Source organism: Dendrobates tinctorius, unplaced genomic scaffold (genome assembly GCF_039654945.1).
Source record: "Dendrobates tinctorius isolate UK_male_01 unplaced genomic scaffold, ASM3965494v1 ptg000126l, whole genome shotgun sequence".
In the NCBI taxonomy this organism is placed as follows: Eukaryota; Metazoa; Chordata; class Amphibia; order Anura; family Dendrobatidae; genus Dendrobates; species Dendrobates tinctorius.
Genome location: NW_027361794.1, coordinates 13,387,600 through 13,410,841, shown reverse-complemented (window position 1 = coordinate 13,410,841; position 23,242 = coordinate 13,387,600). Strand labels below are relative to the sequence as shown.

At 46.5% G+C, this 23,242-nt stretch overlaps 1 protein-coding gene and 1 pseudogene across 1 annotated transcript in view; one reads left to right on the top strand and one right to left on the bottom strand.

Moving 5' to 3' along the window:
* The window catches only part of LOC141047308 (uncharacterized), a 442,763-nt pseudogene that overhangs the window by 97,111 nt on the left and 322,410 nt on the right, over positions 1-23,242 (top strand).
* The window catches only part of LOC141047324 (uncharacterized), a 28,062-nt gene continuing 9,144 nt past the window's right edge, over positions 4,325-23,242 (bottom strand). The window contains exons 2-7 of the mRNA XM_073542384.1: positions 13,904-14,053; positions 13,595-13,774; positions 13,388-13,511; positions 13,207-13,304; positions 12,918-13,008; positions 4,325-5,561 (exon numbers count right to left, since the gene is read on the bottom strand). Coding sequence (XP_073398485.1) covers positions 4,591-5,561; positions 12,918-13,008; positions 13,207-13,304; positions 13,388-13,511; positions 13,595-13,774; positions 13,904-13,981 — 1,542 coding nt within the window. The 5' untranslated portion in view covers positions 13,982-14,053 and the 3' untranslated portion in view covers positions 4,325-4,590. The remainder of the gene's footprint in view (positions 5,562-12,917; positions 13,009-13,206; positions 13,305-13,387; positions 13,512-13,594; positions 13,775-13,903; positions 14,054-23,242) is intronic.

Here is a 23,242-nt window from a genome sequence, read left to right as displayed (position 1 = left end):
CTTGGCACTGCAACATTTGTAGCCCTATCTGTATGGGCGCACCTTCACGGTGGTGACCGATCACAATCCTCTGAGCTGGCTGCACACCGTGTTCAGAATGAGTCTTGCTCTCCAACAGTACAACTTTACCATGCAACACAAAAAGGGCAGAGAGCATGGCAACGCTGATGGGTTGTCCCGCCTGGCTGAACCCACTGAGGTGCGCATGGAAGAGTACCGAGAGGTCCTGCCTCCATAGCGCAGTCCAAAAGGGGGAGGTGTCACGATAATGTAAATATGACATATGGTTTTCCTTATTAACACACCTTTCCAGAACTTTCTGCTACATTCATAGCTGCACAGAGACAAGCGTCCCTGACCCCCCCTTCTTTCCCCCTGTCAGCAGGCTGTTCTCCCTAGTTCACTTCATTCCTCTGCCTGTAACATGACACTCCTAACTCATCCCTCCCGAAAGAATGCGTTAATTGGCAGAGAGAACTTCTTTTTCTTCAACATGTCCTCTGTGGCTAAAAAGGATGGGATTTAGAATCTAACCATACGGCATAACTCGATGCCAGTTTATGTTAGGAATATGAAAATTACATATTTGGGACCGGCAATACTAAATCTATATCACAGCGCCTTTTTCTAAACTCTAGCACCAGCGGAATCCGGAAATGGATTTCTCCCCAACAGAGTTGAATAGACCATCTGTGTTTAAAGTCGATAAGAAGCTAATTCCAAGACAAGATGAGTGATGGTTCTGCCGTTATTCTGCTAGGTTCTCCAGCCCAGTTATGTAGCTTCGAAGTTTTCTTAACCAAGTTGCAATTCAGAGAAAAGGGAGGGCGTTGGTAACTCAACCCCTTTATTGATGTCACAAGCCCAGAGGTATAAGTTACTGTCAGTCAGTCTGGAGCCATTTGGTGCATTGGAAGCTGTCACACCAAGAACCTCTGATGCATTTTGATGTATCGCCCCTCCCCACACAGCCTGGTCAGCCTGAAATGATCTAAGAAAAATGTGAGTGTTTCTTCGTATTCCCTGTTATTTTGTAATTGCCTTGTACATACTTTAATTGTCTCATATTGTAACATCTTTTTATACCTTCTGCAAACACTGCCTACCTTTTTGGAGTAAAATATAAAATTACTAGTTTCGTTTCTCCTTGCTCTATAATGAATTTGCACGTTCTTCGAAGTTAATTACGCTACTAATTTGGGTTGGCTTCGGACCCCTCTATTGAGGAATCAGAGCTGGTGGCAGCGAAGTGTGTTCTGGGCTATTTGGGTAACGCTGGCAGTGACGGAACGGGTTTTATAAGCTTATCGTCTGGCTGCGGCTAGGAGCATTTATAATTCCCTTGCTGCAGCATGCCTAACAGCCAGTCCACATTGAAGGAGGCCCATCCGGCGACCAATTATCCTAGGTGCGGTTCCCTGACTGAAGTGAGTGTAAGGGGGTGTCGGAGAGCTGCGAGTTCCAAAGCAAAGCCGAAAGTGAGATATTGTTGGCAGCAGTGGGATAACTAGGACTAATAAAGCACAAAAAGAGGACTTGAAAGTCCACCAATAATATGAAACAGCAAAAAGAGCAAAGAGGTTTACCCGTTTAGGCCTCCAGACAAATGCACTCTCAGGGTGCAGTGGACCCATATAGTTAAGATGGCAACACAGGTGCATGAATACCGATATAAAACAACCGCTCGCAGCCTACCAATATATGGAGGGGGCGGTTGCCTGGTATGTTAATGCACAGCAAAACACTTGCATGCGGCGCTGTTCACACTAAGGCCATGCACAGCATCCAGGCCAGCCTAGTAGTGACACCCTTCTATTAGCTCAGGCGGGCTGGCCCAGCGCTATCAAAATGCATGCCATGTGAACAGACGCCGCAGTTTGCAAGACCAAATGGGCCCAACTGCACCCTGGATAAAAAGTGCAAAAAAACACATTAAAAAAATTTATTAATTAATGTGGAGTATTAGCTGATATTTTGGCCAAAATACGTGAGCCCGTAACCTACGTCAAAGATCTCCACGTTTACGGGTACCTAACATTAATCCTAGGACTAATAAAGCACAAAAAGAGGACTTGAAAGTCCACCAATAATATGAAACAGCAAAAAGAGCAAAGAGGTTTACCCGTATAGGCCTCCAGACAAATGCACTCTCAGGGTGCAGTGGACCCATATAGTTAAGATGGCAACACAGGTGCATGAATACCGATATAAAACAACCGCTCGCAGCCTACCAATATATGGAGGGGGCGGTTGCCTGGTATGTTAATGCACAGCAAAACACTTGCATGCGGCGCTGTTCACACTAAGGCCATGCACAGCATCCAGTCCAGCCTAGTAGTGACACCCTTCTATTAGCTCAGGCGAGCTGGCCCAGCGCTATCAAAATGCATGCCATGTGAACAGACGCCGCAGTTTGCAAGACCAAATGGGCCCAACTGCACCCTGGATAAAAAGTGCAAAAAACACATTAAAAAAATTTATTAATTAATGTGGAGTATTAGCTGATATTTTGGCCAAAATACGTGAGCCCGTAACCTACGTCAAAGATCTCCACGTTTACGGGTACCTAACACTAATCCTAGGACTAATAAAGCACAAAAAGAGGACTTGAAAGTCCACCAATAATATGAAACAGCAAAAAGAGCAAAGAGGTTTACCCGTATAGGCCTCCAGACAAATGCACTCTCAGGGTGCAGTGGACCCATATAGTTAAGATGGCAACACAGGTGCATGAATACCGATATAAAACAACCGCTCGCAGCCTACCAATATATGGAGGGGGCGGTTGCCTGGTATGTTAATGCACAGCAAAACACTTGCATGCGGCGCTGTTCACACTAAGGCCATGCACAGCATCCAGGCCAGCCTAGTAGTGACACCCTTCTATTAGCTCAGGCGGGCTGGCCCAGCGCTATCAAAATGCATGCCATGTGAACAGACGCCGCAGTTTGCAAGACCAAATGGGCCCAACTGCACCCTGGATAAAAAGTGCAAAAAACACATTAAAAATTTTTTTTTAATTAATGTGGAGTCCTCTTTGACGTAGGTTACGGGCTCACGTATTTTGGCCAAAATATCAGCTAATACTCCACATTAATTAAAAAAATTTTTTAATGTGTTTTTTGCACTTTTTATCCAGGGTGCAGTTGGGCCCATTTGGTCTTGCAAACTGCGGCGTCTGTTCACATGGCATGCATTTTGATAGCGCTGGGCCAGCCCGCCTGAGCTAATAGAAGTGTGTCACTACTAGGCTGGCCTGGATGCTGTGCATGGCCTTAGTGTGAACAGCGCCGCATGCAAGTTTTTTGCTGTGCATTAACATACCAGGCAACCGCCCCCTCCATATATTGGTAGGCTGCGAGCGGTTGTTTTATATCGGTATTCATGCACCTGTGTTGCCATCTTAACTATATGGGTCCACTGCATCCTGAGAGTGCATTTGTCTGGAGGCCTATACGGGTAAACCTCTTTGCTCTTTTTGCTGTTTCATATTATTGGTGGACTTTCAAGTCCTCTTTTTGTGCTTTATTAGTCCTAGGATTAGTGTTAGGTACCCGTAAACGTGGAGATCTTTGACGTAGGTTACGGGCTCACGTATTTTGGCCAAAATATCAGCTAATACTCCACATTAATGAATTTTTTTAATGTGTTTTTTGCACTTTTTATCCAGGGTGCAGTTGGGCCCATTTGGTCTTGCAAACTGCGGCGTCTGTTCACATGGCATGCATTTTGATAGCGCTGGGCCAGCCCGCCTGAGCTAATAGAAGGGTGTCACTACTAGGCTGGCCTGGATGCTGTGCATGGCCTTAGTGTGAACAGCGCCGCATGCAAGTGTTTTGCTGTGCATTAACATACCAGGCAACCGCCCCCTCCATATATTGGTAGGCTGCGAGCGGTTGTTTTATATCGGTATTCATGCACCTGTGTTGCCATCTTAACTATATGGGTCCACTGCACCCTGAGAGTGCATTTGTCTGGAGGCCTATACGGGTAAACCTCTTTGCTCTTTTTGCTGTTTCATGCAGCAGTGGGATAACTAAAATAAGCCCTTGTGGTAAATTGGTAGGTCAATAGACTAGTTTGCTGTTTTTAATCACATTTGGTGGCAGCGGTGGGATAACTAAGATAAGCCCCCTGCGAATGTGATAGCTGTGTGTCGGCAAAACGTTTCTCCTGTCCCTGACGGTGGGGTACATGTTTTATCTATTAGTCACCTTCTGACTAACCTTCAGGGGGGTGAACTATGGGTATAGTTTTACATTTGGAATTAATAAAGTTTAGTTTTATCCTTTTGTCAGCAAACAAGAGGAATGACAAGAGACAATCCCTTTAAGAAGATCCAATTTTGGTTAAAAAGATTCCAACATTCTGAACATAAAAAAGGCTTCTCCCCTATGTGATGTCTCTGATGTTAATTAACAGTTGATTTCCAAGCACAAAATTTCCCATATTAAGAAAATGAAAAAGGCTTCTCCTGTGTGTGACTGCTCCGATGTCTAAAAAGATTCGATTTACAGTTAAAACATTTCCCACATTCTGAACAGGAAAAAGGCTTCTCCCCTGTGTGAGTTCCTTGATGGTAATCAAGATTTAATTTCCATTTAAAACATTTCCCACATTCTGAACATGAAAAAGGCTTCTCTCCCCTGTGTGAGCTCTCTGGTGACTAAGAAGAGATGATTTCTGGCTAAAACATTTTCCACATTCTGAACAGGAAAAAGGCTTCTCCCCTGTGTGAGTTCTTTGATGGATATTTAGCATTGCTTTCCGGTTAAAGCATTTCCCACATTCTGAACAGGAAGAAAGCTTCTCCCCTTTGTGGGTTCTTTGGTGGATATTTAGACTGTCTTTCCGGGTAAAGTATTTCCCACATTCTGAACAGTAAAAAGGCTTGTACCCTGTGTGAGCTCTCTGGTGAGTAACAAGCTCAGATTTCTGTTTAAAACATTTCTCGCATTCTGAACAGGAAAAAGGCTTCTCCCCTGTGTGAGTTCTCTGGTGCTTAACAAAACTTGATTTATGTGCAAAATATTTCCCACATTCTGAACAGGAAAAAGGTTTCTCCCCTGTGTGAGTTCTCTGGTGGTGATCCAGATGCGCTTTCTCGTTAAAGTATTTCCCACATTCTGAACAGGAAAAAGGCTTCTCCCCTGTGTGAGTTCTCTGGTGCTTAACAACATTTGATTTTTTTGCAAAATATTTCCCACATTCTGAACAGGAAAAAGGTTTCTCCCCTGTGTGAATTCTCTGGTGCTGAGCCAGAGTCGATTTCTTGTTAAACCATTTATCACATTCTGAACATGAAAAAGACTTATTTGCTTTAGGAGGAGTTTGTTTTTTAATGCCTCTTTCATGACTTGGATTTTCCTTAGTAGTCAGTAATGAATCAGAAGATGGGAACTGTTCCACAGGATCAGATGAGAGATCTTTGCTGTGAATGGATGATGGTATATCTGGAGTGATAGCATTCACTTCAGTTGCATCTTGTAGGATTTCAAGATTATCAGATTTAAAAATTGAAGATAACAGCTGTCCCTCTGATCTCCTGGTACAGTCATCTGCTAAGATAAAAAAACAATATTTTTTAATAAACTATCCTTGAGTTTTATATTTTTGAACATTTCTAATTAGCTTACCATTTTTATGGACAGTTTATGTAAAAAAAATTTAATTACCACGATAATGACATTTCACAGTCTAATAGAAAACCTTATAGGATGAACCAGTAGTGCATGTTGTTCAACTGTTTGTTCATTCTACCTCCCAAATATTGAATAAAAAGAAACCAATCAATGATATGTAGGCGAAAATAATACCAATTCTCATCTCACAAAAAAGTCCCCACTCGGTCCATCATCTGTCAATGGAAAAACAGAGGTTCCCACGCTATTAGTGGCTCAAAGACTGTTAAAAGCAATAAGGTTTCCATAAACCAATCCAGCAAAATTCGCTCACTTCTGAGTCTTGCAGTGTGCTCAGACAACATTTAGGATCCCTGTATTTAGCAATATTATAGTGAGAATAACCCACTTAATTTGCGCTGTGTGTCTCCTGGAGCACAATCTGGGCACTATGTGGTGGGTAATAAAATGGCAAATGTAATTTTCACTCTCCAACATCCACTGCATGTTAATTTCCGAAAAGTGAAAAAGTCCGTGGAGCCTCATTTAAGAGTCTCAAACACGGGACTAGCCAGATCAGGGTGACTCCTTTCAGAAACCACCATTACCACTGTATTAAGTGGCCCTTTAAGTCAATATCCAGCTCTTTATGAGTTTACAGCTATGACAAGGGAAATACCAAGGCCAAGTATTCATCCACAGACAGTTGTTTCGGGGTGTTACCCCTCATCAGTGTGGAGTAGGATTCTGGCTAGGTGGGAGTAATGCCTAGTAGACCAACATCATGAAACAATCACTGACTTCAGGGAGACCAGTCAGAAAACACTGCAGCAGCCGGCAAAGGCGATCAATCAGTGAAATCCTAGGTGCAATGCTCCCGTGTTTGAGATTCTTAAATGAGGCTCCACGGACTTTATTTGCATATTCGTATTTCCCAGGGAGCATTGCACCTAGGATTTCACTGATTGAGCGCCTTTGCCGGCTGCCGCAGTGTTTTCTTTGACTGGTCTCCCTGAGGTCAGTGATTGTTTCGTGAATTTCCGAAAAGTGGCTGTGTAGTCAAAATATTCACTCCTCCTAAGGATTATAACCCTCAGTGAATTAATTTATAAAATGGAATCACCTTATGGGGATTTCGACTGTTCTGGTTTTCTGTTATTTAGTTATATTATGGCTTCTGCATGTGGTGTGTCCAATCTCATCTGAGATCTGTTCCTGCTGTCCAGTTGGAGTAATCTGCTCCCTACTTCAGCCAATTGGAAAGTACCACACGCTACTAAAGCTCAAAGAATATTGCCGGAATCTGCCAGAAACAGCGTTGTTTTCCTCTGGTTCAATCCTCTGTACTCAGCTCGCGGCTTGTGTATTTGCTTCTTATTGTGACCGTGGCCCGTTTACTGACTACTCTTGTGTCTTCAGATTCTGTCCTTCTGGCTCTGACCCAGCTACGTATTATTCTTGCCATCTAAGGCTAGTTTCACACTTGCATTGTGTAGCGCTGCGGATGGCAGCCTACTTCCTACATTCAGCCCCGCCCACTGCAGCACCTCTACCTTCAGCTCTGCCTACGTCTACATGCGTCCTGCATACCCTGTTGTGAATTCCCTTGCTCGGACTTCTGAGCCGGAGCTCCCTCTGCTTTCTCTGGTGGTTACTGGGAGTAGTGGAGCTGGCCAGGTTGATGGAAGTTTCCCACCTGACGATGATAATTGGGAACCTGGGATTACTAGTTGGGAGCATATAATTGAGCAGGCTGACCTTGGTGGTTGCTGGTGATTTTTCTCCTTGTGCATTTGGAGTTCTTCTGTCTCCTGCCTGATCTGCATGATTCAGTTAAGTGATTCTTTTGCTAATCGATTGCATCTAATTTGGTTGTACCTTTGTTTGCTTTCTGCTTTGCTGCTAGGGTTCAGCGTGCTCCCTGCTGGGAGCAGCGCTGTGCCCCACTCCATATGTTACGGCTTGTGTCAGTTTGTTCAGTCCCCTGTTATATTGATGTCTTTTTGCTTTGCTTCCAGTTCATACCAGAGTGCTGATATAGTGGGGGTGAGGTCGTGTGGCCTTAAGTTTTTTGTATATCAGATGTGTTGGATTTTTCAGGGTTTTTGCGTGATTGCAGACAGTATCTTTTCTGTTCGGTACTATCTAGACAGCTTGGGCCCCACCATTTGCTCAGTCTATTTTTCTGCCTGTGTTTGTGCTTCATCTTGTCTCACCGACAATATATGTTTGGGGGCTGTCTATTCCTTTGGGGATCTTCTCCAGGGCAGTTTAGATTTCACCTTTCTGGCTTTAGGCTTAGTTAGTTCTCCGGCCGTACCGAGGAGTCAAGGGCTTCGTAGGAACGCTCCACGGCTATTGCTAGTTGTGTTGATAGGATCAGGGGTCCGCAATCCGCTCAGTTACCAACTTCTCTGATTTCCTGGTGGCTTAGCCTGTTCCTGCCATCCTCCTCGGTGACCCATTCATAACAATACCCATTTTTAACATTGGGTACACAGGCCATGCGGATGTTCGCTGACGCATCTGTAAGTGTCGTTTTGACGCGCCGGCCGACCGCAACAAAATGCAACAGATGAATATGTAAGCAGAGCACCACATAAAACCCGGTCCACAGCCCCACCCATAGCCCCGCACAAGACCACGAGAATCTCATTAACTGAAAGCTACAAGTAAAGATTAAACAACAACAACAAGACGGATTTCATCACCAGGTATCAATATAATCAGTATAACGGCGCCGACCTGACAGTGTCTGTAGGTTACTGTGCCCAATCCAGCTGACAGGTTCACTTTGAATTTAGATCTTAGGCATTTGGAAGAGGCGATGGAGAGCGTTTTTTAAGACTATAAGAGAGTTACAGACTCACATAAGTGAAGCAGGTCAATCTCAACACAATCAAACCATCATACAGAATGAACAGGTAAAAAAGACATAGAATAAAAAAGTTACATCCCCAACAACAATGTATGTAAGAGGGGAGAACTCCAACATTAAACCAGAGTTCTATTCATTTATGTTGGGCCATTGGAGCTACTATGAGTCCTGACCAGAAGATTAGAGAAAATAATATTGCTCCCCATTTCAAGAAAGATTGTGCAGTAATCTGAATTCCTTAGGATCGAAAAAATGTCATTTATGATGTGGAGTGAATCTATGAAACCAGGGCTCGAGCCATGCCAACACATCTCCTGTAGAAGTGAATAAATGTATATTACAGCCATCAGCCACACACAGCTTAGAGATATATCATGGCACAGGTGTAATGTTTATCTTTTACTTTATCACAATCCTCCTTGAAATTAGTTTGTTTTAATACAAATTGAAAAGTCAGGATAAAGGAAACTCGGCTATTGTTCAGAAATTCACACTTGGCTCTTACTGCACACTTAATGTTGTTGATAGTAAAAGCAAAATTTGGCCTGAAAGACTGGACCTGGTCTTGTAGGGACCATATGAGCACATTCAGCAGCACAGAAGGGTGAGAAGGTAGATTCATCCAATAAGATATCAGGGATCTAGGAAGCCAACAGCATCATTACCCTCCACATTTGTGGGGAAGGTGACTTGACGGACAGACGTGACTGGTAGAAGGAGGGGACGGTTTGTGCACGGTAGACAGGGATTGGCAGTGACAGAAAGGTAACAGCTGGGAAAGATAGAAAAGAGAGTGCAGTACCGAGATTTGACCACAAGATGGCAGGGGAGAGAAGTTGAGTACTGAACATCAGCTTATGGCTCAAGAAAACGCATAGTCATGGGGGGCGGGGAGACAGGAACCCAGGAGGGGAATTCCCGGTGAGAGAGGGGATAAATAGGACTAGTTGGGGTTCCAGAGAGTTCAGTCCCGGGAGGAGCTTAGCAGAGGAAGACAGAAGATGGAGAACAGAGAGAGCTTGACCAGGGGACTGACAGAAAGAAGACAGTCAGGGGGTGGCCCTGACCCGACGGACCGCAGGACAGACGAGGCCCCGGGGGTACCGATTGGGCGACGACCTCGGGCAGGTGAAGTGCTGGCGGTAGATTGGTCTAGGACAGCCCCAGTGAAAGATCCGCGAGGGACGTCAACTCGACTAAAGGAAAGGCGAAAGGTACCCGGGCCTGGAAACGGACAATTGTAAAGAGGCTGCGGTGCGTGGCTGTGGTCGTCAGAAGGACGAAGAATAAACCTGGAACTGTTACAACTGGATTCTGTCTCCATCTCGTCTTTGCCTCGTCTGGTAAGCAGCGGTCCACCACCCATTCCCGGCCCGTTACCATATTTGGCGTAGTCGGCAGGATCCTCGCCGCTAATACGACATCTTCCACGGCAGGCCTGCGTCTGAAGAACTCAACAGGACTTGGACTGTTCACCTGTGGATTACAAATACCTGTGGATTACAAGACTGCTCACCTGTGGATTATAATTGGAGACTTGGTTCCGGATCCGGGGCAGTGGCGTCAAGAGGTCAAATCTCGCCGGGAGGCCTGCTTTCGGGAGCCACTGATGGCCCCCAGACATCGGGCGGAGAGGAAGAGTGACCGGGGAAGGTGAGAGATCTCCCGGCCCGGCCGGCGGCTCCAGGACCGGCCCCCTCCACCCGGCCTTCCCGCGAGGCCTCCTGCGTTCCTGTGGGCCCGGTCACGGAGGGCTTTGCCGCCTCCGCTGGGCCGACCGACGCTCTCACCCGCCACCCTGAGCCATCCTGCCCGGCAGCGCATCGGCCCGCGTCACCGGTGCGGAACCAGCCTGTGGCCGACGCTGCTGCATTCCCACCCGAAGCCTGCCGCCACTCCAGCCTCCCCTGCGGCCTGCTCCGTGGCCGCCTCTGGGTACATTGCGGCGCCGGCCGCGGCCTACCCGGCGGCACCCGCGGCCGCCTCGGGCTCACTCATGGTTCCAGCTGCGGCCTGCTCACCGATACCCGGAGCCGCCTCTGCCGCACTCCATACCGCGGCTGCGGCCTGCCCATCAAGGTCCGCGGCTGCTCCGGCCCCGCTCCGGATTGCGGCTTCGGCCGGGTCATTGGGCTCCGCCGCCTCTGCGGAGCTGTCTGCCATCCACACTAGCAGGCCCCAGCTTCGCCGCTCCGCTTCTCACCGGTCAACGACCCCAGTCCCTCACCTGCAGTTGAAACTGCAGGAGCTGTGGGCCGGATGGAGCGAAGCCACCACGTCGACAAAGATGAGCGCGTCCACGCCACCACTGGTGGTGGACTGCTGGTCCCCAAGTAGAGAAATGGCACGGAACGCACGCCGTGGACCCACTTTCGGCCCCTTCTACCCCTTTTGACTCATCTCTCAGGAGGGAGATGACCCCTGAGCCCTGGGCAAAAAGAACACTCAGGGCTCAGGAACAGTCGAGACATCCTGGGAACCTCACAGCTGTGGGGTTCCCCTGCTGGGTTGGCATAACATCCGCCGTCAGGAGATGGCCCAGACTACTGGGATTTCGCTACACTGTTGTGCAGACCACGAGGACAGTTTTCATCCAGGTTGAAAAAAAAATTTTTTTTTATAATTGTTGGATGTTTTTCCTGACATAGCGGGGATGCGAAAAAGGGAGTATTAATGTTAAAGGGAGGGGGGGTCTTTATTTTAAAGATGTTATGCGGAAAATATTGTGTTAGAAACAATGTTAGTGTGTTTGAAAAAAAGAAAAAAAAAAAAAAAAAAGAGAGGGACAGGGTTTACTCCGTTTGAGTAACTCCTATGGTTATTAAAGTAAAAATAATAGTATGTTAAGAGTTGATTTAGTGAATAATATGTTTAAAAAAAAAAATGTGTGTAACAGGTTCCGGGTACGAGGTAGAAGTGACGAATACGCCAACCATGACTCTTGTAGGTGAATGGACGAAGAAACGGAGAACATTGAACGAGACAGTGGTCCGCCAGTCAGGTCCTCCACACCACGGACACCCCAAAAGGACGAGCGGGCGTCGATGACCTGGTAAGCGACAGGCCTCAGTCATGGCGTTCCGGACAACTGAAGGTAGTGGAAGGGGAGAGCAGTGGGAGGTTCACGCCGTAGAGTAGTCCGGGTGGACCTCGCCCACCCGAAAGAAGTTGTCACGTGACGTGTGCGCTGGCGAGTAGCAGTAGGCTGCTCGGGGCATGGTGCTCCTGGTTTAGTTCGGTCCCGTGGGCAGCGGGTTGTGGCCCAACGACCGGTCCGACAACAGACTGTGGATAAGCTTTAGAACGATGTAGGTATGGAGTACGATTGTCGGGACGACAATGGACAAAGGGAGGGGAAGTGTGGGGAAGGTGACTTGATGGACAGACGAGACTGGTAGAAGGAGGGGACGGTTTGTGCACGGTAGACGGATTGGCAGTGACAGAAAGGTAACAGCAGGGAAAGATAGAAAAGAGAGTGCAGTACCGAGATTTGACCACAAGATGGCAGGGGAGAGTAGTTGAGGACTGAACATCAGCTTATGGCTCAAGAAAACGCATAATCTTGGGGGGCGGGGAGATGGGAACCCAGGAGGGGAATTCCCGGTGAGAGAGGGGATAAATAGGACTAGTTGGGGTTCCAGAGAGTTCAGTCCCGGGAGGAGCTTAGCAGAGGAAGACAGAAGACGGAGAACAGAGAGAGCTCGACCAGGGGACTGACAGAAAGTAGACAGTCAGGGGGTGGCCCTGACCCAACGGACCGCAGGACAGACAAGGCCCCGGGGGTACCGATTGGGCGACGACCTCGGGGAGGTGAAGCGCTGGCGGTAGATTGGTCTAGGACAGCCCCAGTGAAAGATCCGCGAGGGACGTCAACACAACTAAAGGAAAGGCGAGAGGTACCCGGACCTGGAAACGGACAATTGTAAAGAGGCTGCGGTGCGTGGCTGTGGTCGTCAGGAGGACGACGAATAAACCTGGAACTGTTACAACTGGATTCTGTCTCCGTCTCGTCTTTGCCTCGTCTGGTAAGCAGTGGTCCACAACCCATTCCCAGCCCGTTACCACATTTTCTCTTACAGACCCATCATAATACGTTTCTTGAAGTGATTTTCTAACTTGTCAGCACATTCTACGTACGCTTTCATTTGACTTTGTAGTTTACAGACCTGGGCAGGTAACGGTCAGCATCATCTAATCCCAGAGGGTAGGTGGTCCTTCAGGTGGTAAGTTCTATAGAAAAGGGCTTTCAATGCCCAAAGTCATTAGAACAGTTTTGGGTGGAGGAGAATGTTATGGTCTTGAGGCCAAATGGTGATCACACGATTGCAATACGACCAAACTACACCATCGATAAAGCCGCCACAGCCAGTGACTGAGAAGAATCTGTGACTTCTCTGCATTTAGAGGTTACTACTCACCTGGGTAGTCATATGTAGGAATCTCCTCTTTATACCACTCATCACCCCTCACATATGTCTCTGTAGTATTAATATGGGTCAGATCTTCACCCTGAAACAAATATTGTAAAAATCACAGACCGATGGAGAAGTCACATCTATGGTCAGCTCTAATCCTGCCATCTCCACCGTTCTCATTACACCAGTATAGAACATATAATACTGGTGGATAAAACAAGACTGAGCAGAAGACCTTCACAGCCATCTACACATCATAGGGAAGATCTCATGACACCTTCTCTCCATCTACCTGATGATCCTGAGGAACACTAGGATCTTCTTGTTCACAGTCCTGTGGAAGAAAAGGACGGGGACATCTATCTGGTGTTGTCCTCTTACTGGATAGCTCTGGAGGAAACACATACAGGGACTGAATTAATTCTTTACATACAGATAATTGTAGGCCATGTGTATTTAGTCCTGTCTATTACCTGGTGATGTGAGGGGCTGTGTGACCTTCATCATGACATCCTTGTACAGATCTTTGTGTCCTTCTAAATACTCCCACTCCTCCATGGAGAAATAGACAGCGACATCCTGACACCTTATAGGAACCTGACACATACAATGATAGCGTCATCCACCCGATCCCTTCATACCGTTACTGTATAATGTCCCAGCATTCCCAGCAGTGTCACCTCTCCAGTCAGCAGCTCAATCATCTTGTAGATGAGTTCTAGGATCTTCTGGACATTGATATCCTCATGTATCAGGGGGTGAGGTGGAGGCCCCATGATTGGGTTCAGGTGTCTTCCCCATTCCTCAGACACAGGGTCCTGACAGCGCTCACTAGAGGTCTTCTTCACTACTGTGTAATCCTGGTTATGGAGAGACACATTAATAAATCTCACTACAGACATTTCCAGAGTCCTCACCTCTCCAGTTCTGTCCATCTGTTATTCCCATAGATAAGAATGATGTAATGTGACGTCATCAGAATCTCTCACCTCTCCAGTAAGCCGGAAGAGGATCTCTAGGGTGAGGTGTAATATCCTCTCCGCCATCTTGTCTCTGTCCATATCCATCCTTCAAGGGTAAATCAGGAAAATTCTCTTATGTAGAAGATCTTCACTGAGAGGATCTGATATTGTAGAGACCTGAATGAGAAAATGAGCCGATGTAACATCATAAAAATCCTGTGTAATAATACAATTACTGGAGTTAATAAGGGAAACATATGAGGAGATTTATTATTTTACAGTATTTAGTTTCCTTCTTTACATCTACTAATAAAACCTATATATTTAGGCCACAGACAACAAGCAGTTTCTCCCTCGGAGTCGGCAGCTGAATACGTTCCTCATAGACTCATCTTCCATAACGCTAATTCTCGTCTCATTTCCCGACACTGGTATCGGCATTAGCAATACTGCAGGAGATATTCATTACACGTGACTAGTGATGAGCGAGTATACTCATTGCTCGAGTGTCCTCTGAGTATTTTGGCATGCTCGGAGATTTAGTTTCTGTCGACCGCAACTGAATGATTTGTGGCTGCTGGACAGCCTGTATATATGTGAGGAATGCCTGTTTGTTAGGGAATTCCCACATGTATTCAAGCTGTATTAATTGCAGCAGGATCCTACACCTCCATAGAGATTTAGACGTCAGGCTAAAGGAGGATTGGCATTAGGTCCTTGCAACGAGAATCACCTTATCGTCAGGGCTGTGGAGTTGGAGTCGTGGAGTCGGAGTCGGTGCTCATTTTGGTGGAGTCGGAGTTGGAGTCGGTATAAAATGGACCGACTCCTAAAATATATAATAAATTGGGTACAGTAAGTCAATGCAGAATGTGCTGAATATTTTTTCATAGGAATTTGGGAAAGTTATGAAATGTCCTATAAATGGCTGTTCTATTCCAGATCTAAGGCTACATTCACACACAGCGTTTTTCCTGCGTTTTTTGAGGATACGTTTTTCAACTGCAAAAGCAGATCAGCTTTTTAAAAAGCCACATCACCTGAAAGGTTTTTGAGCTCATAGATAATGTTTTCAATAGCAAAAGCAGATTAGAAATCTGCTCTATCTATCCATTTATCCATATCTGTCTATCCATATCTTATCTCTACCAAAAAGAATCAAAGCCGGGTAGCACACAGACTAACACTCCTTTTTTTTAGCACCAGTCAGGTACACCTCATAGCTGCCCAAAAGGACGCCCAGGACAGGCATTGCTCGTCTTCAGTAACACATCAACATCAATTGATAGTTGGAATAAATAGACTGCATTCATCACCACATCTTCTTAAGGTGCAGGCTTTATTTTCAAGTGTAGGGGTGTGCAGTTTGAGGGTCTGCAGCAGCTGAGGTGTGCAGTATGAGGTTCTGCGGAACAGTATGAGGTTCTGCCCCCCCCTAGGTTTGATCCTGTCTACGCCCATGGTGTGAATGTAGCCTGAGGATCTAGGCTTTGTCTTAGCTGAGATAAGTCATAGTGTTATATATATATATATATATATATACATACACACACAGTACAGACCAAAAGTTTGGACACACCTTCTCATTCAAAGAGTTTTCTTTATTTTCATGACTATGAAAATTGTAGATTCACTCTAAAGGCATCAAAACTATGAATTATCACATGTGGAATTATATAATTAACAAAAAAGTGTGAAACAACTGAAAATATGTCTCATATTCTAGGTTCTTCAAAGTAGCCACCTTTTGCTTTGATTACTGCTTTGCACACTCTTGACATTCTCTTGATGAAGGCAAGATTTGATGCCTTCAGAGTAAAGGCCCCTTTACATTTAGCGATGCACCAGTGATCCCGACAACGATACGACCCGGTCAGGATCGCTGGTGCATCGCTAAATGGTCGCTAGTGAGCTGCCACACAGGCTGATCTCACAGTGATGTAGCGACGCAGCAGCAGTCGTTCCTTACCTTTCAGACGTGGCGATCCTGACGTCCTCCCGCCTGCGTCCACGCATCGCTCGTCGGCGCCAGCAGGAAGCGCCCGACGACAAAAGGAGCTGCACGATCTCACGCGATCAGCGACAGACATCGGGGGAGCCAGTCGGAGGTAAGTATCACACATAGCGATATCGCTGCTGCATCACAAAATCGGTGAAGCTTTAGCGATATCGCTATGTGTAAAGGCCCCTTAAATCTACAATTTTCATAGTCATGAAAATAAAGAAAACCTTTGAATGAAAAGGTGTGTCCAAACTTTTGGTCTGTACTGTATATATGTAATCGATATTATAGTGTATTACATATTTTCAATTTATTACAGTTTTTTTGTGTTCTAAAGTTGTATTCCAATAAATAGATTTTATGTTCTATCTAAATATCTTGATTATTGTACCATAAAAATGACTAAATGTCTGATGTTCACATTGTACTACAATAAATTTTTCACTTAAATATAAGCAATATATGTGGGAGTCGGAGTCGGTGTAAGGGATATTGAGGAGTCGCAGGTTTGACTTAGGCCTCTTTCACACATCAGGTTTTCGCCGTCAGGCGCGATCCGGCGCTTTTGACAGAAACCGGATCCGGCGAAATGCAATGCCGGATCCGTTTTCCCCCCCATTGACTTGCATTTGCGCCGGATCGCGCCGGATGGCCATGCGTTTCATCCGGTTTTCGCCGGATCCGGCAATATGTCGCGATCCGGCGTCTGGAAAAAACGGTGACTGTAACGTTTTTTGTCTCCGTCGAAAAAGCCGGACACGCCGGATCCGGCGCGTCCGGCTTTTCTACACAATGAAAGCCTATGAGCGCCGCAATGCGCCGGATCCGGCGAAAGCCGGATCCGTCGGCCGGATCCGGTTTTTTGGTCTGAGCATGCTCAGTAGCTCTGCCCACAAGACATATATAAAAGCAAGACAGTGGGACCCACAGCCACACCCAACATGCCACCCAAGACAGCAACCAGGCGCAGGAGAAGGCAGGAGACCACTGCAGCACCATCCGCACCACCACCACCCCAAATGGAGCAGCAAATAGAACATGCTGAGGAGGGGAGGCCAGCAGCAGATGAGAGACGGTAATTATCAAATAACCCATTCCTCCAAACTAGGGCTATTGAATATCAAGATATTCATTGGCCCTTTGTTTCTCTTTATTCAACAGCCGCCCAATAGATGCAGCAGCAGCAGCAATGGCAGCAGCTGGAACACCACCCACAGGCATGGAGTGTGGCCACCACAGCACATCATCTTCTGGGAGCCCTCCCTCGCATCGTCAGCGTTTGACGGTAAGTTTTTATTTCCAAAATCCATCTTCTCTGTAATATATGTCTATTTATTGCCTTTTATTTCAAAACAGGAATCACAAGATGAAGAGGAGCTCCCAGAAGAAGGAAGGGATGGACAGACACCTGGAGTGGGCTCACAATTCGTAAGTTTTTTGCATCAAACGCAGAAACACAACATCACACTACACACAACACATAGAAAACAATGTTCTGCAGACCACACACAGCAAACAAATGCCTACATCCAAAGACATAACATTTTTTGTTTTCTTCTCTAGTCTTCCCAATCTGGTGCTTGGCCAAGAGGTCCTCGCAGTGCCTCCCAGGGTCGTCGGCGACAGCAACGCGGCGGTCACCAGCGTGTAAGTATAAATATTTTTGCTTTTTTTTTTGCACTTTTTATTTCATTTCTTTTGTGGAGGCTAATTATGTTATTTTTGTCTTTTTCTTTAACAGCCTTCACAGCGTGCTCCCGACTCTGACGGTGAGGATGGAGGGATTGATGTGGACCGCCTCATCGATCTCGTCAGAGAAAGGGAGCCGCTCTGGAATATGGCTGACCGCCGCCACGCTGACCTGATCGTTACCCGACGACTCTGGGAGGAAATCTGTTCGCTCCTTGTTGGCCGCTGGGAGGACCTCGAAGCTCGGGCCCAGATTAAAGAGAGTAAGTATATACAGTACCGGTTGCTTGATGTAAACCAGTGTTTCCCGAACTCCAGTCCTCGTGGTCCCCACGGATCATGTGTTCAGGATTTCTATTTACTATAGAAATCATGAAAACATGACCCCTGGGGACCATGAGGACTGGAGTTTGGGAAACACTGATGTTGTATACTAACCACTCCTTTCTCGTTTCAGGGAACAGAATTGTGAATCGGTGGCGGTCTGTGAGAGATCGTTTCAAGAAGGAGTTCAATAAAGAGATGCGGGCCCCGAGTGGATCTGGAGGACGCAGGAGCAAGTACAAGTACGCAGAAGCCCTGTCGTTCCTCCGGGAAACAATGGTCACCAGAAAGTAAATATTACACACCACATGTGAAAAAAAATGTTATATGTAAATTTTTTTTTCAGCCAGGGCCATACCATGTCAGTATTTTAATTGTTTTTTTTTCTCTTTATTCCACAGCACGGTGAGCAGCACTCGGGAGCCTGCACGATTGGACCCTTCTGAGGCGATCCCTGAGGAGACCGGCATCGAGGGACACTTCGACCGCCCCGGTACATCTGCACCTTCCCAGCCTTCCCACACATTCGACCCATCTGTCCCATCCACCAGCACAGGAGCATCGTGGCCGCCTACATTACATGAAGCTGCTGGTGAGGAGATCGCTTTCCCTTTACCCCACCCTTCTGCCCCTGCCACCTCTAGTACACCTGCGGGTACTGGGCGGCAGCGGCAGAGGGGTCAGAGTTCTTGCATCTGAATGTATCTTTCCAGAACTGTCTAAAAGTCTTGTCAGAGCAAATATCCGCAGGCTATCAGCAGATCAACTCCAGCATTCTGGAGGTGAAGACACTTCTGCAAACCATGCATTCAGAAGCAAGATCTTCGCCAAACCACACCTTTTTCAGGTCTGTTGTGGAGCGCATGGAAACGCTCTCTCCTGCCCAGCAGATGCATGTAATGCATTCATGCCACGCTGCTCTCCAGCAAGTTACCTCCCAACCTCCTCCTCCTCCCACCACAGTAGTTCCTCCACCTGCACCCCCTCCAGCCACTTTCCATCCTCCCCCTCCTATTACATCTACACCCCCTCCAGCCACTTTCCATCCTCCCCCTCCTATTACATCTACACACCCTCCAGCCACTTTCCATCCTCCCCCTCCTATTACATACCATCCACCTCCAGCCACTTTCCATCCTCCCCCTCCTATTACATACCATCCACCTCCCCAGCACCATCCACCTCCCCAGCACCATCCACCTCCCCAGCACCATCCACCTCCCCAGCACCAGCAACCTCCCCAGCACCAGCAACCTCCCCAGCACCAGCAACCTCACCAGTACCAGCAACCTCCACAGTACCTGCAAACTCCCCAGTACCAGCAACCTCCCCAGTACCAGACATCTCCCCACTTCCAGCAACCTGCCCCGTACCAGACATCTCCCCACTTCCAGCAACCTGCCCCGTACCAGACATCTCCCCACTTCCAGCAACCTGCCCCGTACCAAACTCCTTCCCCCTTCCAGCAACCTGCCCCGTACCAGACATCTCCCCACTTCCAGCAACCTGCCCCGTACCAAACTCCTTCCCCATACAACTTGCCATCAACATCATCTGCTCCTACAGTCCCTGCCCAACCCTCCACTCCACCACCCACCACCTCTTCTGCTTCCCACATGTCCACCCATTCTGTAGTTTTTTCCACACCTTCACCTCTAACTGTTCCTTCCCCACCACGATCCCAGTCCTCTCTCCACACTCCCAGTGTCGAAGTGTCCCGCAGCCCCTACAGCAGTATTTCCACCACACACTACACAGAATTATAATGTGTGTATTTAAATAAAAATGACCAGTTTTATGGTTTCAGTTTTATAGTTTCAAAGTTTTATTAAACAAGTTTATTAAAATTTTAAAAAAGTTTACTAAAAAAAACATTTTTCAATAAAAGTTAAATTATTTTACACTGGTTGTCTGTCATTTCTTTCTGCGGCGAAAAAGGTTAAATACAGGGTATTTAAAAGTTGAAATGGTATTCAAAACTAGGTATATAACTGTGGGTAAATTTTAGCTTTTTGCCACAGTTGTGTTCCTGGTTGTGTTTGAAGCAAAGTATTTCACCTAAAAAGTTGTGTTTATTGTTGGTGATTTCCTAACAATGTACACAACTTTTGTTAAAAGGTGAAATACTTTGCATAAAACACAACCAGGTACACACCTGTGGCCTAAAGCTAAAAATAGAGACCATGACAAGATAGCCAACTTTGGTTGGCAAAGGTATATACTGTTGGTCCAGAAGGTACACAAGTTTGGTTAGGGCACAAATCTTTCACACTCTGTCATCCTGCCAGTGTACTCTGCCTTGAGGTGACATAAAGTATAGTGCAAAATTGTCCCTCATTACTGAAACCGTCACAGAACTTCTAGTGGTAATGTCATGGTAATCTTGCAAGGTGGTTTCTTCAGAGGTGTCCTCAATGGAAATGGGTTCCTTGCAGATAACAAAATTGTGGAGTACCACGCACGCTTTGATCACCTCGTCCACAGTTTCTGTCTTGAGGTTGATCGCAGTCAATAGGACCCGCCATTTGGCTGTCAGAATACCAAAGGTACATTCAACCATTCTTCTTGCTCTTGTGAGGCGGTAATTAAAAATGCGTTTTGGTCTTGTCAATCCTCTGCTAGAGTACGGTTTCAAAAGGTGTTCTGACAGCTGGAAGGCTTCATCCCCTACACAGACAAATGGCATAGGTGGACCAGATGTTTGCGGCAGCGGTCTAGGTGGTGGGAACTGGAAGGTGTTTCCATACAGTTTACGCCCCATGGCAGACAGTTTGAAAACTTGAGAGTCATTGGAGCGGCCATAGGCCCCAATATCAACCGCAATAAATTTGTATTCCGCGTCAGCGATGGCCATGAGGACAATTGAAAAATATTTCTTGTAATTGAAATATTCCGATCCCGATCCAGCTGGCTTTACAATGCGGATATGTTTCCCGTCCACAGCGCCCAAGCAGTTTGGAAACTGACATATCTGTTGAAACTTGTCAGCAATTTCAATCCACCTCTCTGTTGTGGGCTCTGGTAAAAACTCTTCAGCTAAGGAGTCCCACAGTGCACGGCATGTGTACTTCACAATTCCAGATATGGTGGAAATCCCGAGTCTGTACTGGAAATGCAGTGACGAAAGGGATTCTCCAGTTGCAAGAAATCTGTGGGGAATTAAAAAACAATAAATTAGTTTTAAATCACAGCATTACATACCAAAACTGACCTATAACACTTGGAGATACAAACTACCACCAACAAGATTGCAGTGAAAGTGTGCTCTGATGCGATCATATCCAATAAATGTGGCTTACCTTAAAGTCACCATCAGACGCTCTGCGGGTGAAACAGAGAAGCGGCAATAGGTGTCCGCTTTTCTTATGAGGTGTGCAATGCGCTCCACCAAGTAATCAAAATTCTCCATTTTCATCCTAACATATCCAAAAAATGTATCCGGGTTTCGTCGAAGGTCCATGCATAGTGTAGAATAGACCCCACGCGTCATTCTCTTGGCTGTGATGGGGTGGATCCACAAACGTCGTCTACGATGCCTGATGCGCTGCTGTCTCGCTCTCTCCTTCTCCAGAACAATCACCCTCAAACGATTTGCCTCCGCTGTAAAATCCGCCAAATTCTTCAAAATATTTCCAATGACAACATCCATCTTCGCCAGTAACTTGCTCTTCTCTCCAACCTGCACTTTCTCCTCTACAACCTGTCAAAGAAGGGCTGTAGGAACACGCTATATATAGTTTTCCAGTAGCCAATCCCGTTCGGAAGGCCACAAGGGTCAATTTTAAAAACCGGATCCGGCGTAATCCGTCGAAAAAACAGATAGAAAAACGGATGAACCGGATGAGACGGATCCGGTTTTGTCTGTCCAGAAAAAGACGGATCCGGCAGAAAACCGGATCCGTCACATCCGGTTTTAAGAAACATTTGCCGGATACGGCGTTCCGGCACGACGCCGGATCGCGCCTGACGCCGAAAACCTGATGTGTGAAAGTAGCCTTACCGACTCCACAGCCCTGCTTATCGTGACTTCCAGGTACACACGAATTGGCCAATTTATGCGCTAAGCATTCTCAATTTTTCATATCTCTAGTGCAGTAATGCAATTCAATTTTCAGATTTCTTATTTTAGCCTTACAGAGTGCTGCATTTTGTTTAAATGTATATGAGTTGGCGACTCTACGAAAGCACCAGTTCAGACCTAAATTATGTTTGGATGTGACGGTCAATCTTTTGTTATTTATTACTAATATATGGGGTCACATAGGTGACATTACTAATACATGGAGCAGATAGGTGACATTGCTATTATATGGGGGCACATAGGTGACATTACTAATATATGGAGGCACATACAGTTTTGGCCAAAAGTATTGACACCCCTGCAATTCTGTCAGATAATACTCAGTTTCTACCTGAAATGACCAGAATAACCAGAGGACATTCTACCAGAAATAAGGAGGACTAAGAGAAGAGGTTGCAGAACTGGAGCCCTCAGGAAAGCTAGAAGAAGCCCCTATAGACCTGCTCTTCCATCCGTCATTATGGGCAATGTGAGGTCACTCGGGAATAGGATGGACGAACTGTCGGCACTGACCAGACATCATCGGGAATTAAGGGAGTGCAGTATGTTGCTGTTTACAGAGACCTGGCTCACCGAAGGTACTCCGGACACTGTTGTTTCGATGGATGGCTTTAAACTCATTCGCGCGGACAGGACAAGGGAGAGCGGTAAGAGGAAAGGCGAAGGGCTGGCGATATTTGTGAATGATAGATGGTGTGACTCTAGGCATATCGTGATCCAAGAGCAAACATGCTGTAAGGACATTGAGCTATTAGCTGTGGGCATGAGACCTTTTTATTTACCGAGGGAACTATCGCATGTAATCATGATAGCTGCATATGTCCCCCCTTCTGCGAAAGCTGATGCCGCCACTGAGGTCCTACAATCCACAGTGAGCATGATGCAGTCCCTTCACCCCCAAGCACTCCTTCTGGTTTCGGGAGACTTCAATCATGTGTCTCCAGCATCCATACTACCCGGTTGCACACAGTATGTTACCTGCCTCACTAGAGACAACAAAATATTGGACTTGTTCATTGCCAATGTGAGAGGGGCATATGCCTCGTCAGCCCTACCACCCCTTGGAAGATCGGATCACAACCTAGTGCACCTCCAACCCGTGTACAAGCCACTTGAACAGAGAGAACCTGCTGTCACTCACACAGTGAGGATATGGACTGAGGAGAGTGATGATGCTCTGAGAGACTGCTTTGAAACAACTACTTGGGATGTGCTGCAAGATTCCTATGGTGATGACATGGATGGTCTCACACACTGTATAACGGACTAC